Here is a 17,358-nt window from a genome sequence, read left to right as displayed (position 1 = left end):
CATCTATAGTATTTATCTGAATAGAGATAATGCAATATCTCTAGAAGAGCAAACTCAGAGCGGAGTATATAATGAGGAAGAGAAGAAGGTTTCCACTTTTACCTAGGGAAATACTGTGAATTGGATGGCAAGGATTATGTTGAAAATATAAAAATTCCGAGTAAATCCTTGTACAGTAGTAAAGCACAAATTGTTGGGACCCTGTGCGGCCCAGTGACACATTGTTCCTGACAGTTGACTGAACAAAGCTAGAGCTATGCAAGTCTGTATGGGTGCAGACTTAAAATCATATAGTTGTAAAGCAAGAATCAGCTAGAATTTAATGCTGTACAAAACCAATGCTTATGGGAGTTAGTATGTATAATTCAGCACTGGTAAGAAACTCAATATTGATAAATGACAGAAGACAAAAATCAACAAATAAAGGAAGGAAATACTCACAACTCTCTATCTCAAGTGTACAGTTTTGCTCATCCAGTGGATATCTTCTTAGATCCATCATACAAGCGGCAGTGGTTGTGATCCTGAAAAGATATGACACAACGATTGTGGTAGAGTCTGACCAGAAACCCATTGTTTGTTGTTTTCAGTAGAGGAATGGCTGTAGTCTCCAGTATCTTTTTTGTCCCTGTATGTAGACAAGGGTAATCAAAACTGACTGATCCCAGCAGACACTGTAACGTCAGAGAGGCATTGGACCCTAACCACTCTAACATCGGACAGACATTAGATTTTGGTTGGAATTGAAAATTGGGTTCGCATCAAAACCCGGCCAACGTTGGCCAATTGTCATTGTGACATTTAGCAGACATATAGCTTTTTGTTCATGAGCAGAATGTCTGTATTTTATTTCAAGATGGCATTGGCATGTGACATTTAGGAGATGTTGGATTTTGGTTACCTAGAAATGCAACTGAAAACCAATAAAATATTATGTTAAATTAACGTTGGCATTAGACGGTCTGACATTTAATTTTGGTCACCTGACATCACATTCTACATTCAACCATATATCAATGTCTAACAGGGTTGGTGGCCGGATGAATACCTGCAGGGATAACAAAGAGACTGTTAGAAGTCTGACGCTAAATCATCACTGGATAGCAGTTACACACAACAGTTGTATAGAGAATTTATGACCAAACCTTAAAGCCCCTCTGAAGAGAACTTGAAGTTCGGCAAACTTTGGTAACCCCTGAGCTCTGTCATCTCGTCAGCTACCTGTTCATGCCACTTCACTGTGAACTGTGGCGAAACGTGAGTATTAGAGCTATAAGCCTTCAACCAACCAATCAGTCAGCATTGCAGTTAACAGCTGACTCTTTTTATCTTGGTTGATGGCAATCAGTTTAAAGCTTGTGCACGCATGAAGATATAAATGCTTAAACCTTTGTTGCCATGCTACACATCATTAGCTCAGATAGATTCCACAATTCAACTCTTCAGTCCATTTTACAGAAAACAGTAGTTCAAAAGTATAATCAATTCAGATTTACTGGCAAACCAGCAAGATGGTGAAACGGTGCTGAACTCTTGAAAAAAAGAAAAATCTGACAGGATAACTCTATTTTCATAAATAGAAGAGAATAATTATTAAAAAACAGAGATTATATATTAGATTTAAAATGCTGATATGTTTGGCCTTCTTTGAAGGCCTAGAAGGCCCTGAGCGTTCCCCCATGAATTTGAGAATGATGTATTCTCAGACCTTTTGAATAAGGTTTATAAATGATTATGGGAAAATGTAGCCTAATTTAACTAACAACAAGAATTCTGATTAAAATTCATATTGTCTACATAACCAAAGGTAACTAAATTAAGACTTTAAATCTTCAAAGACTCTACAGGACAATACATTTCAAGGTTTGGGAGTGGAAGTGGCAGTGGGAACTCCATTGAGGATTACAGGGCAAAAGCTAATGCTTATGTCCCAGGATAATCCTGTGGGTCCTCTATTAGGCCCCACCTGATATGTGAGTCACATCAAGGATCAAACTCTATGGGACAGTGGTAACCGCAGAGATAACAGACGTATGTCGAATGAAACGAAACGCATTACAACCTGACGTCATCTTACTTTTTAAGTCAAGATTATTATTCATATGAAGTGACACCTCTAGTGCTACCAGTGATAATAATATTTGAAGTAGAAGCAGCAGCAGAAGAAGAAATAACATATTTCATATTAAGGAATTGAGTTTATCATTTCGATTTCTAAAATATTTATAATTCTTAAAAATAGCTGTTGAATAGATCTGTTCTGACATCATGTGGTCACTACAAAATCTCATTTTAACTCACTTGTGTTTCTTTTCTTCAGGTTGACCAAGATAAGAGTGAGATTTCCCAGGCTTTCTGTGAGTGTTAAGTTTTGGCAAAGTTGTCCACCCCTCTCTCTGCTGATTTGAGTGACATTGCTTTGCTTTGTGAACGTTGTTGTTGAGTGTGAAAAGTTGTATGAATAAACAGGAAAAAAAGAGATCATGGGAGGTTCTTTTATGTCTGTCTCCACTTAGAATCAAAAGTGCTTTTAATGTTTTAAGCTCTCAAGTTTTACTTGACAGGGAATTGTATATGAGGTGCTGGCATGGCTACACAAACACAGAAAATATAAGACGAAGATTTATTGGGAGGCCTTGATCTTTAAGCTAATGAAATTATCTCCCTTCTACATCTCAAGACACCAATGAAGTTTAATGACCATAGCATTCAGAGAATATATTAAGTATCATACATATAAATAAGCCAGAGACTACTCCTTTGGTAATGCTATGTAAATCAAGGGAGTTATTTTTATTGTGTATAGCATGGGAGTAGTGGAGTAGGCCTCAAACACACCCCTGTTTATTTCATCCCGACAGTGTTCATTAACAAAAGATCTCACAGTTATCGTTCAGCTAAGACGTTTCATCTAAGGAAACACTTGAAATGACAAATGTAAATCATATTATCCTGTAACGGACTGAAATGGGATCTAGCTATCATCTCCAGCACCTGAGGTGACGCATATCAACCCTACCTGACTCTATGGAGTATGTTGACAAAAAGAAAGATCAATAAGGCTGTAGATTATTATCTTCATTTCAACTGGGATGGCCACAAGGGTGATTGTATAGACAGGTACAAGAGTTTTGAGGCAAATGGGACAGTGGAGCATAAAGCTGACTCCTGAGGCTTAACTATTTCATTTTCTCTCTGGCAGAATCCGATATAGACATAAAAGAATGGCATCAAGTGGGCTGTAGTAGACTCCAATTCAATGCAGTCAGTGATGAGAGACACCATGATTATGTTTTTAGTACTTCAATAAGGAGGAAACTCTGTCTAGATTTACTTTCTATTTGTTTAATTATTTCCATTCATTTTTTTCAGTTTTAGTAAGAAACACGTCATGATTTCATCTTAGACTTTTTGAACTCATGAGTTTTAGTCTACATGAGATGAAGTAGCCAAATGATTTATATAATCAAAATGGGAAAGTCATTGATACAAGTTAATTCAGTATCATGTGGATTATGTTACACTTGGGTTGTCTTTATGTGTCAAACACATAACTGTGATTTTTATTTAAAGCTTCTCTAACTTTTGATGGATTGTGACAAATGAACTGCGAACAAAACAAATCAGTTTAAATCTGGACTATCTATGGCCTGATTGCTCATAACCCTAATCTAATATTCTAGAAGAAACGTTCTAGCATGATAAGTGCTTTTATAATAGCTTCAAACAGCAGTGGCCAAAGAGCTATAGCCTTCTGCTTTCTTGCCCCTATCGTATTCTGTGTAATAGCATTTAGCCTTCCAATTGCTATCAAAACAAATAGACAGGGGTGGATCATAAAGGACAATAACAGCAGCCAGCCATGAGTCAGTAGATAAGGTTATGTTGTCCATCAGACTTTGTGAAGGGAACATAAGGACGAGGCTGTGAGTAATAGGCTGCCATTCTTTCCTTGGCTCTGTTCTTGTGTGAGAACTTGACTCCCACTGAGGGAGTTGCCACAGAGCAGCACAGCATGGTGGGTAATCGTCTAGGCACACCTGACAACATAGATAAATTTGTGCCAGAGGAGAGGCTCATCTTGAGTCCAATCCTCTGTGTTACACAGCAGAGATAATCACCCTTGTGTGTCTCTGTGCCTCTATCACTCTCTTTTGCTCTCTTCTCTTTCTCTTTCTCTCTCTCTCTCTCTCTCTATTTCTCTCTCGCTCTCTCTCTCACACACACACACAACACACACACACACACACACACACACACACACACACACACACACACACACACACATACTATTCCATTATTTGTACCATCAGCCACTGGAATGCCAATCTTTTTTTGCATCCCATAATCTATGCATTTCTAAACCCCAAGCCATCCAAGATTTATGCACTTGCATATTGGACAACAACTCAAAATATTGTGCGTGATATGATTGGCAGAAAGCTTTTAAAATGATGATGCAGAAATACGACATTACTTTTCACAAAGCTCTTGTGGTCCGTTTTTCATATGCCTTTTGGAAAGGCATCCTGTGCTGTCTGTAAATCATCTGTATCAACGTCCAAGCTCACCACAGGCACCATATGGTGAACAGGTGGGTCCACACCTGCCCAAATCAAAACAATCTGCATGGTAAACTCAAAATAAACAAGAATAAGGAAGTTCACCGTTGCTTAAGTTCTTCAATTCGCCATATTATTTTCTAACAGTCGTGCCTCTCTAACAAACAGTTAGTTATGGAGCACTGTAGCACCAGTTCCTGTTAGCCTCCACAAAAACAAACTGAGTGTTCCAAAAAGTGTGCAAAAATCTACTGGATGCATCATAACTTAAGCGTGCTGATGCCAAACAACTGCACTGTGAGTCCTGGACACGCAATTACATTATGTTTCATTACATGTTCTCATTGTACTTGGCATATAGGAGAATGTGTATATTTGGAGGTAAACTACAGTATATATTTAAACCAAATGACTGTGTTTGCATTGTGGTAAATGAAAGGACAGATGATTCAGAAGCTGTATACATGTAGGTGACTGAATAATCAATTTTTGAGGGAGATTGTAAATTGAAGAATACAGACTAGGATGGCAAAAAAAATACTCTTACACTTGCCAGACACAGTGTGTCAGTATCAGTGAAACCTTAACATCATTGCATTTAGGGGTTCAAATCAAAAGTATAGTTTTTTTTTTTTTTGCAGTTTATAGTATGGGCCCATTAAAGTTCCTAAATAAAGAAATTATTATATTGCTCACTAATTGGTTTTAAAACTGTGTTTCCTGGCAAGCAACTTCTTGAAGTAAAATGATTGTCCTCTCCAGAAAACCAGCAGCAGCAGCATAAATTTGTTCCTAGACCTTGTGTTTACATTCAGTACAAAGCATCTAACTTCAGACAACTTCACATCCCTTCTCCTAGCAACAGTCACACTGGTTTCTTTTAACCAAACTTTGACCATGATCTGAAGTAGTTTTAATTGTTACAAAATTTTACTAAACATCTAATTTTGTAATTTGCGTAGGCCTGTGAAGACTTGTGGCTATATTTGCATGAAGGGAGGGCAGCAAGGCAAAAGAGACCACAGGAGTGAAATAACAAAAAGATAGATGAGAGAAAATTTGAGGACAGAGGGTGTCAGTTGAGACAGAGAGGGGGACTATCATAGTGGCACCTTTTAATAGCAATAAATGAGTTCAAAGGGAAGAGTTCTAACATTAACATTCTGTTTCATATTACACACCTCAGGGGTTTCCACCCCCCACAGTGAGACGGGAAGGTTGTTTGAGCCTAAGAGGTTTAGATGGATTCCCCTTTTCTTTCTCTGTCTTTGTCAGCGTGTATTTCTCTCTGATGGATTTACTGCTGGTGATGGGGCTCTGTGGCTTCCAAGTGTTTAACCAAGGAGTAAATTGCCGGTTACTTTCTGGCAACTTTCTGATCTCTGTGTCAAGATGGAGTCAGTGGTGTAGTAATGAGAACAAGAGCCTGTGGCAGAATCTTTGAACAGATCGTGTGGGAAAGGTAAAGGTTATGCATGTTTGTGTGGGGTTATGTGTGTGCATTTGTGTTTGTTATGTCGCTGTCACTCTGTGTAAGTTCCTGCTTGTGCTCGCAGCTGTCTGGCTCTCCATTTACCCTCACGCACTTTCCCGCTTGTCCCATCCATTAAATGATGCACAGCCGCATTTCCTGCCCCGTCTTAGTATAGCCCTCCGTTGCTTGGTTACTGCCTCAGGACAGTGCCAACCACACCAACTGAGCCCCATATGTTGCATCACCTGCAGTGACCGTCCATATTTACCAGACGGTGCTTGAAGACTCTGTTCCTGGATGGATCAAACTTGTGAGGTCAAATCAGGGCCAAGTAGCCTTAAGGGATTCCAGCAGTCATTGGAATTCGGGCCAAGCAAATGTGTTGACTGTTGGTCACATACTTGGAACAGACGTGCTTGTTCGACTTCACTGAATCAACTTCTTTACCACTCACTGTTCTGTAACCCTCCACTCCCGTTGCTGCATCTGTTAAAGGGTCCATATTTTCTGGCATTTTATATAAAGTTTTAATATTCATAAGATGATATATTTGTGGTTTTAAGAACCAAAAACCATCTCAATATAGTTTTGCATCTCCTCTCTCACACTTCTCTCTGGAGCTCTAGCAAGAATAGGACGTTTTGTGTCCCATCTCTTAGCGTCTCGTCTGATTGGCTAATTGGCTACTACTTTAGCTTGGTAAAACTCACCAGTAAATGCAAATGGCCATTGTCAATTGGCACTGAAATGAGCCAAACAAACAACAGTCAACTTTAGACTAAAAGGCTCTGGTATTTCAGAAACAGTAAACTTTGGCTACTGATCTCTGATATTAGTACTGTCCTTGGGGAAGGCTGTGCAACGATATATTGGCCTCCTGACATCCAATGACTGCACAGCCTATATATATATATATATATATATATATGTTGTGACATCACAAAGTTACAGAAGTCCTGACGGCTAGTTTTCAAGCACAATTTCTGAATGCGGGCGGTGTGGATTTCTCTGTGGACTGAATGTTTTGATACTTTCACAGTATATATATAGCACTTAGACCCGCTTTATAATCAAATAAGACAGGGAAGTCTCACTTTCTACAATATGGGACCAAACTAACATATGCTAACAGTTCAAATAAGTCCAGCATTGAACTATTTTCCTGTAGCCATGTTATATATTAAACTATTATAGAAAATGTATTTAGAAGTTAAAGTTAAACATTATTATCATATGTTATCAAAATGGGCGTTGAAACGAAACAAACAAAAAACACATTAAACACTGAAATGATTCTTACATTAGATCAGTAATAGTACCAATCTGAAAGAGACCATTCTGAATAATAACTACATTTTCTTTTAACACATTTACTTTCATCAAAGATTGACTTTTCTTGACTTTTCACAGCCTAACAAGAAAACAAAGGGAGTAGGATGCCCACAGAATCAAATCACTTGGATGCTGTAACAATAGATATTTAACAAGAAAATATTATGTTTGTCATTTACTGTCAATGTTTTTTCAACCTGATATTGATCATTAAAGTCAGACATTACTTGAGTATGCTAATTTATCTAATTTACTATCAAAAAAGCTCGTTATCTATGCAATCTTGCGGCAGTCCCCCTGTACTCATTAATCCCCAGTGATGAACACACAAGTCAGTTCAACAATTAACCCTGATGAAGAACAAAGGCAAGACCCCTCCTTCTGATGTGCTTTCTCGGGCTTAACCTGCCTGAAAAACACAGAGAGAGCACTTTTGTTGTTTGTTGACACTTCCTTTTACATTATCATTATATTATTTCCTGAAGTCAATTTCTGCTATTTACTGTTGTGTATTCACAGCAAAAAGAATGCCCTTGAAATGGTGGGTTTAGTTTTGATGATCAGTGTGGGGGTTGGTACAAGGTATGTGGAAAGAGAACACTAGTTTGCCTGTCAGTAGATGTGTGCAAATTAATGCATAACCACCCCACAAGAAGGGTCAGTGCTGTTTGCCTTTGCGCCACCATAATAATGAATCCCTGGGATGAATTGGCAGTTCAATGGCAAATACAGTGTGTGTGTGTGTGTGTGTGTGTGTGTGTGTGTGTGTGTGTGTGTGTGTGTGTGTGTGTGTGTGTGTGTGTGTGTGTGTGTGAGTGTGTGTGTGTGTGAATATGCATCAGCTGTTTGTACATTTTATGTGTGTGGCTTCCTCTATTATCAGCATCTATGGAGTCGCTGCATCCAATTACTTTTCCAATAAACAGCCTCAATGAAAAGATTCTCCTTTTCACAATGCATCCTGCTGTTTGTGTGTGTACAAATAATTCGTCCACTATTCCCTTATTAAAGTATGTATATTGTATTTCTGTAACAAATGAACTATTAACTGTGATGCACAGATTATTATTTGCGTCACTAAGGGCCAAAGGTCGGAGGAAGTGGTTGTAGGGAATCACCTTTTTTCTCATCACGCTCACCTTGAAACTTCAGAATTTTGTCATGTAAAAATGATTCATTCTTTAGTTTCTAATGAACAAAACAAATCTGAAAAATATTCACTGAAGCGATTTCATTAAATTGTAATCACTATTCATTAGGTATAGTCTGAGGTTGGTCATGAAATAACATTGTTCTCTGCAAACTCTGATAAAACACTTTAACAGTTCTGGTCAAAATTGTTGGCACTCCTGGATTTCAAGTACATAATTCCGAATATCTTTAGAAATAAATGCAAATGAACAAATTTTGTACAACCAGAATATTTTTAATAAAATGCCCAAGGTTACTGAACAAAAGAAAAAAAACAATTGCATAATGAGATAATATGAACACAAATGTACTCCAGACACAATTATTGGCAGCCTTCACTAATACCTGGCTCCAGCACCTTTTGGCAACAATGACAGCCTCTAAATGTTTCTTGTAGCCACCTATGCACTATGTCTGCTGGTAGGTTCTGCCACTCTTTCATTGCTATGTGTTCAAGCTCTTAAAAGTTTGCAGGAGTCATTTTTGCAGCTGCAGATTTCAGCTTTCTTCAAAGATTTTCAGTGAAATTTACATCATGACTTATTGCTGGCCAGTTTAAAACATCCATCTTTTCCTTTTCAACCATTCTTTTGTTCTGCTGGATGTGAGTTATCAGCCATTGTGCTGCTGGAAGACCCAAGACCGTCACCTCAAACCTAGTTTTCTGACACTGGTTAACACTTTTTGCACTAAAAGGCCATGGTGATCTTCTGATTTCATCATTCCTTTGATAGATTCAATGCCTCTAGTACCAGAGACAACAAAGCAGCCCCACAGTATGATAGAGCCTCCACCATGTTTTACTGTAGGTAGAGCGCTGTTTTCCTTGTGGGCTTCATTTCATCACCTATACACAAAATGATGCACTGCATTCCCAAAGAGCTTTTCTTTGGTTTCATCTGTCCATAAAACATCATCCCAGCAAGACGCTGGCTTATTCATGAAAGTTCTTCTAAACATCAGTCTTCCCTCTTTGTGCCTGCAGTACCCTCCTTGGCCTTGGCCCATGGAGCCCTCCTTGGTTTAGTGTGCAGTGTATTTCACGGGCCGAAACCACCACTCCAGATTGCTCCAGGTCAGCCTGAAGTGCTTTAGAGTGGTGTTTTTTGTTTTTCCACAATCCGCACCAGCCCTCACAAACTTTTCTCATTGTATTTCACCTTAGCGTCACATTCCTGGGAGCATCTTAACTGTGACTGTGAAACTTTCTCTATACCATTACGAACCGTTGAAACATTGATTTCAAGATTGGCGTTGGCGATCGATTGCCTTGTAGCTTTTTGGAATTGTTATGTTTTGTGATAATAGCATTTCTGATGCTCTCAGACAGCTGCCCTCTGCGGTAAAACCATCAATCATTGGTTAATTCAGGTCGTGTGAATGCAGAAAATTAAGCACAGGCAATCGAAAGGTTGCCAATAATTGTGTCCGGGGTACATTTTTTGTCTTATTTCATTGAAGATATTCAAAATTATGCATTTGAAATCCAGGGTGCCAATACTTTTGAGCAGGACTGTACAATATTTTTGGGAACGATAGTGTTTCACATAGTTTTCCATATCATAGCTGCTTTTTTTTTCCTGTAGATGACTTGATGCTTGTCAGGAAATGATGTGCTGTAACTGTTTTTTCAATGAATAACAGTTTTCTCCATCTGCCCAGCAACTCTGTGCAACAACTCTGCTGGCTGTCTGGCAACCTCAAAGTGATGGCTAGCCTCCAGGTAATCACTGAGCCAGGCTGTTGTTCACCTAGAAATACTTCCAACATGCAGCTCCTCGTAAAACCACAAATTGTTGTTTGCACATTTCAATTTGTGTACAGACTAAATAAATGAGACGCTACATATTGATTAGTGATCTGCACAGGTCTTGCTGGGTTTGTTTGGACAGAGCTGCGCTAGCTGTCCCCCCCCCCCCTTGCTTCCAGTCTACATTCAAAGCGCAGCTTGTCTTCTCTTTGCTCTAGTTTCATCCTAAACTCACTGATTCCCCAAAATGTCAGACTATTCCTTTAATGTCCCTGAGTTAGGATGCTGAATATATGTATTAATATTGTGTTTTTTAATTCATATATTTTTCCTTGATATGTCAGAGTGTAGAAATTATCATTCACATAACCCACATTATTAGAATTCATATTTCATTTTCTTTGGTCTTTGGTTTTACTACATGTTTCTGCAATCACCCAACTGTCATTGCAAGGACCATTAAGGTTTCATGTCCTCTAATCTAATTTATTGCCGTAATATATTAAATAGCAGCGTAATTTTTATTAGGCTTTGAGGGGACAGTAATATGCTGTATCTGCATGTGCTGCATGGATTTATGAGCACTCATTGACATGCACAAGATCCTATGACCCAATTTAGGATTTGTAAAAAATCTGGTCATCCTACTTACATGATATTGAGTGTCAAGGGTGATGGATTTCTTCTCCCAGTTTCAATCTAATCCCACTTGATCCAAAGTAATATTTGCGCTGACTTTGTGTCATAACTTCTGCTGCGCAATGTAAATGCTCAGACCCATATTCCAAGTGATTATGGATTTTTTCATTTGCATATTGGATTCAGAGGTTGGGTTGATACCGCGGGTTATCCGTTTTAACCCAAATGGCCAGACTCAAGGAAGATTTGTACTATTGGAGTTCTATTTCAGTATAATCTGACCCTCACAATCTGCTGCTGCCCGTCTAGCTTTCTTCTGTGTGCTTGTGTCCAATTTTATGTTCCAGACAATGCGCACATTGTCAGTGACGTAAGAGAGAATGATCACGCACCATTCTTATTAAATGAATAGCCGAAGTATTAGATGTCAAATTGATGTCCCAGGGGACTGACGCTATTCAGGGGGCTGTAATAAACCAACAAAAACATCACCAAACAACTTCAAAACCCACCAAGCAGTTTTCTTGATGCTGTGTTTACTGTGTGTAGGAATCTGATGTGTAATGCTTTGCTTTTTCATTAGCTCCAGCTTTGATCCAGGAGGAATGGTTATGATAGTGAACCGACACAGTAAAGTTTGACAGGAGGATTTGGTTTTGACCAGGGGGTTTCTAATTTATCCTGGAGGCAATAAAATGCATCAATGAACATAAAAAAAACAATTGTAAAAAGTCTAATTGTGATTCACCTGAAGAACATGGTGCCGGTCGTAACAATACACCCAAGGATCTAATTACTGTGCTTTTGTTCAGCAGAAGAATAGTCAAAGGGTTATAAAGCTTTTTAAAGAGGACTATAATACAGAACTGTATCTTTTTTTCCTGTTGAGAAGAAAAAACTCAAGGCCTTAGCACTAGTTCTGCGGTGAATAAAATGTGAAAGAGACCAGCTTTAGTCAAAGAAAATATCATGTTAAGAGGGCAAGTTCTCTTCTTAGACGGCTTATTTTCTCTTCTTAAAACCTGTCTTTTTCTTTAATAACCACTTTTCTTTATCTCTTTATCTCTAAAGAATCTGATTGGTCTTCCTTCTCCTCCTACACACTCACCATATCCACCAACTATCTAGCCTTTTGTTTGGAGTCAGAGCTACTTGAACTTCGACACAAATATTGGCAGAGATGTTTCTTTGGTTGACGTGGAGGCAGTTCAAGAGACATAATGTAACCTTGTGTAAGAAACCTGAACTAATTATAACATGCTGAGTACTGTAACAGGGGCAGTGTGTGAGTAATGAAGACAGACAACATGGATGAAGAAGACCAAAGAGAGCAATGTTGGCATGATTTCTTTCTAATCGTCTCCTTAACGCCCCTCTCTCTCTCTCCTTCTTTGTCTCATTGTCTCCCGCTCTCTCTATTTCATTTCACTCTCCCACAGCAGTGCCAATGCGCTGCCATGATGGCCATTAAGATGTTATGGTTTTCAATAACTTTTTATAGAGTTTGTGCATCAGAGACCTATTTGCAAAATGAACTGATGAGACATCAGTGAGGTGTGAGAAGTGCACTGTCATCATGTTAACTTTGAGAGGTTGAACCTCAGTGGAACGGGTCAATCATTTCATAGAATAAAATAGTGGGGTTTGTTTTTGGCAACAGGAAAACAGTTGTGACGTGTCATATCAACATATCAAATATGCAAATGTCTCATCTTGGGGAAAGTGGCCTCCACGAAGAAGTGTTTACAAAGAAAAAGATCAAACCTGATGTTTGGTAAAAGTTGCACTCCAGTCTGTAGCTGGGAATGTGTCAAAAAACTTGCTGAATGTTGAAAGCTGTCATTGTCTGACAAACTCATCCATCACACTACGTTTGAGGAAACTAAAAAGTACAACCATATGCTCTTTAGTTGTTCTTTGGTAGGATGCATTACTAAGATGAATGATGTTTCAATCATCTGACAAGACTGCATTCAAATTGTCAATGTTCACGTCTTTGTTCGGAGCATTTTATGATTGAATGGAAGAAGAAAAGGTCTTTGAGGGACTATCAAAAAATGTTCTTTTTCCTCTCAGCCTCTGACAGCGGTGTATTGGTGCACGTATATGATTAACATTGGAGTCGGAAAACTGCGCAATAACAGGGCAAATAAGAGAGAAAAAGTAACTGTACAGCTTAGAAACCATGGGCAGACTGTGTTCTGTTAGCAGTGGTTTTGAAAAGTAAGAATCACACCAGCATCTAAACTAACTGACATGACATTTACAGGAAGGTTTTCAAGCTGCAGCTGACGCACGCGCCGGTTAGCAAACTGATGTAAGCATTGCAACTTTCCTGGGTGTTATATTTCATTTTAATTTCAGTTAAACTTAATACTTTACACCTGTAAATATTCTTAGTACTTTTTCATACTGTTGGTGGTGATGTAAATTATGCAGAGTCCCTGCAAAGGAGTTGAGTTTAGTACCACAGAAGCATTTAGTTGGTAATGTGCACATGTCCTGCAAATGAGGACACAAGTAGGTCACTTCATCAACATTATAGTTTTCACTCAGGGGTGATATTGCACCTCACATCAGTAGTTTTTTTCATCTGGCTCTAATGAGCTAATTACTGACTGAGACCAATGCAGCAATTGTTGACTCATTGTTTTATTAAAGTTGGTAGAAGTTTGATTTTCCTCCCAGGTTGTTTATTTGATTTTAAAAATAGAAAGTACAAAGGATTAAGTGGGAAGTGTTTGACAACATGAAGTGGAAATTACAACAATTTGCGCAGCGTAGTCTATCATTATCTGGTGCCGTATTCATGCAGCATGTGGCAGATATGTTTTTTTTTTTTTTTGTTTTTTTCTGTTTGTTTGGACATGTGAAATATCTAAGCCCCTAGTCTTGTTGTGTAGTCAAAAGTGTTTTTCCAAGAGATTAAAATCTCACCTTAGACCGTACAGTACGGTGCCGTCCGGGTGCAGTCGGATCATTCTATTTTTCACTGTGACACCGTGGACGAACGATTTCTTGTCGTTGAGGAAGTAGGTGTCGGGAACCCACAGCTGGTCAGCCACCCGGTTATCTAAGGTCAGGTTGAGGGGGATCTCAGAGTAGGACAGCCGCTTGTCTCGCCAGGCCTGCTGGAAGTACATCGTCAAAGTGTAGTCCTGTAAGTGCACAGAGAGGGAGCAAAGGAGGACGGAGACGGGGGGGAAAAACAGAGGGGAGGGGAGACAGATGAAGTCGGGGGGAACGCGGCCAAGAGAGGGAGGAAGAGAGAGAGAGAGAAGAGATTGAAGGGACGGTTACTCCAAAAAAGCAAAACATTTTACACAGCTGCTCCACTGCAAGCTTTCAAATTAGACCAGACTCGCCTTCAATATTGGATGAAGTTCACTTAAAAGCAAACGGAACAGTAGCAGTACAGTACAAAAAACTCAGTACAAAGCAATGGGGAATTCCTTCCATTCATAGAAACATGAGGTAAAGACAGACAGTGTGAAAGAATGTGTATGTATCAAAGAAGGGGAGACAGACAGAGATAGAGAGACAGATGGGTTTGGGTTTGGTGTGTGTGTGTTTGTGTGTGTGTGTGTTGTGTGTTTGTCAGTTTGGGTCTGTTATGATAAAGGGGGTGAAGCATATGTGCGTGGCTTGCTCGGTTGGTTTTAATGTGTGTGTGTTTTTGTGTGTATATGACATTCATACATACACACAAAGAAGAGAAAGAAAGGGAGGGAGAGAGAGAGAGAGAGAGAAAGAGAGATAGAGATAGAGAGACCACATGTTCCAGACAAATGAAAATACCCTCCGAGCAACCTCAAAAATCTGTTTTACAAAATATCTCCTATATGCTCTATTTGCTTTGTCAGTAGCTGTCTTTCTGGGATTAAGTGCTGTTTGTGAAATGAGTGCACTATGTCGTACTTGCATAACATATTCACCCATTTCCCTCTGTTTGTTCTTCCCAGAACTAGAATGGTAGACCATCCCCTCACATCACATCAAGTCGTGCACAGACAGCACAAAGCCTTTGAGGGACTGTATATGTCTGCTTTACATAGCACAGTCAGGCATTAAAGTCTGATGAACATAATATCCATTCTCCCAGCAGCAGTGTTACTAAGGCTAGCTCATATTATGTATTTATTATATATTATTCATTTAATTTATTGGGACACTTAAAGGTACCCTGTGGAGGTTTCCAACCACTGGTTATGCTGCAGAGCAATATTTCTGCGCGCATGCAATGCAATACGTATTTGAGCTTACGGGCCATGATTATCGGCAGTTGGTGGAGACAATGCGCCAAATCAGGAAATCAGATTTGCGAACAGCAAGGGAAATGAAAAAATGTGAAAACATAACTATTTCATGAGATAAAAAAAAAACAAACAAACAAAATTCCTAATATATAGTTCAGTCAATGCATTGTAATCTTAAAATTCTAATTCAAATTCATAGTCAGATCACTGATTGTGATCAAATTCAGGATTGCACTGAGCATCCAAGTGCATATTTTCTATTGTTATAACACGATGTACATGCACACACATAAAAACAGGGAAAAAAAAAAACCTACAGTAGGTTAATATTTTATTAACGAACGGAGGAAGTTTGAAAACTGGCAGTGAAATTCCCTGACGGTAAATCTAGGACACGATAAAACAGTCAAGCCAGCAGTCAGATGCTCATGTAGCTCACTGAAGTAAGAAGCCTACCAATCATCCATGAAAAACTAAGTTAAATAAACTTGCTGTCTAAGGGAACTTTTTTGTCATGACTGGCACATCCACTTCCTGGCAAAGAGGCTGAACATGCATTTTTGAATATGCCCGTCGGCTACAGATCTGACATCCCACAGCACCTTGGGAACCAGAGGCTTGGATATTGACTGGATGGAGTCAGGGAAATGGGAGCAGCTTTTCTCAGTGAAATCCTTGTTTGACTTAAATAGGTTTTGTCATGTTGTTGTTTTGTTTGTACCTTATTTGGCTCAGGGTGCCGACAAACAAGAGTTTGAGTTATGACTTTGAATTTTTCAAAGTCATAAATAGCGGAGTGGCAATTCTACTACATCCAGCTCTATAATTGGACTTGGAGTGGGAATATAATGATTTGGGTAGATCTGGGGGTCAAACGCAGCATGGGATTGTTGAAAGTTCAATTTTGCCATTCCGATATAAACATTGGAATGCCTTACATAGGATGGTGTGAAGAAAATAATTTGGAGTGGTATGGAGAGGCTAAATTAGATGTTCAAAGACTGACGCCAAAATGAAGCAGCAGGTTCCTAACACAAAACAGCAAAACATCTCTCAAAAAAAAAATCACCCATCAAACAACTGAATCCTCATATCTGTGTGGCTTTACAATTGCACCGATGGAATTCTTGACGGCACGTGCTGCCTTCCCAACAGTTCCATCCCTGGTTGGTGGTTATGTAACAGCTCACACTATGCGCTCTTTCTGGAATGCTGTGCAGCACGTGTGGCTGAAGAGATGCTTGTTGCCACGTCATCACCCTAAACTATCTCCTCTGCACTCATCGATACACAGGCATCAAACACATGAAACGTCAGGGAGGCTTCTTTACTTCTCCTGCTTGTGGGCATGCACACACACACACACACACACACACACACACACACACACACACACACGCACAATACCTCTTCCTGTTTCATCAGAAATTTGTACATTTAAACCGCTAAAAAAAGCACATCCCTTACATCAAGAAAATGCGCCACATATCCTCCCAATACGACTGTCTTCATGTGTGTATCAGTGCATGTTGTGCGTGTGAGTATATACAGAAACTTGTGCTGTACGTGTGTGTGTGTGTGTGTGTGTTTGTTGTGCTTCAGGGATCACAGCATGGGCTGAACAGGGATCGAAGATTGTTCACCTGGCACTGTGCGTTGTACACGCTTACTCACTGCTTTCTAACAGCGGAGATTAGATAACATGAGTCATGTGTATTGCATCACTAAAAAAAAAAAAAAAAAAAAACCCCATCAGGCATGCTGGCTTATGCACAAAGCTTCCGACTGCTTTTCAAATCTGTGGTACTCTTGAGTAGCCGTGGAAAGTTAGGGGGGGGGTGACAGCTAGGTTATTTAACTGAGTGAATGTTTCCATTGTCATCCCAGAGAGCCTGTTATTGCAATTCTGCCTGCTCGAAGAAGTTGTGGTTTGCTTTGTGGGACGGGCCCCGTGGAGGTACCACTGTGGCTAGTTTACCGTGAACATAAAGCTCTCCTCAAAGACATCTATAGTGTACATCTCTCTTTATCTCTCTGTGGACGGAGGAGGTTGTAAATCACCAGAATAACTGCAGCGGCGGTGTGTGCATGTGAGTGCAAGGGAGGCTGTCATAACAACAGTCATAATGAGCATCAGTACATAAACTATGTTGG

General features: G+C 39.4%; 1 protein-coding gene across 2 annotated transcripts in view; it reads right to left on the bottom strand.

Moving 5' to 3' along the window:
* LOC130182124 (gamma-aminobutyric acid receptor subunit beta-2) overlaps window positions 1-17,358 on the bottom strand; it is a 74,554-nt gene that overhangs the window by 34,426 nt on the left and 22,770 nt on the right. For both annotated transcript variants that reach the window (XM_056396743.1, XM_056396742.1), the window contains 2 exons: window positions 13,886-14,106; window positions 442-524 (listed from right to left, as the gene is read on the bottom strand). In XM_056396743.1, the coding sequence (XP_056252718.1) occupies window positions 442-524; window positions 13,886-14,106 (304 nt within the window). The remainder of the gene's footprint in view (window positions 1-441; window positions 525-13,885; window positions 14,107-17,358) is intronic.

This window comes from Seriola aureovittata, chromosome 15 (genome assembly GCF_021018895.1).
Source record: "Seriola aureovittata isolate HTS-2021-v1 ecotype China chromosome 15, ASM2101889v1, whole genome shotgun sequence".
Lineage (NCBI taxonomy): Eukaryota > Metazoa > Chordata > Actinopteri > Carangiformes > Carangidae > Seriola > Seriola aureovittata.
Note: the sequence above shows the minus strand (reverse complement) of the source record. Positions and strands in the feature narration are given on the sequence as shown.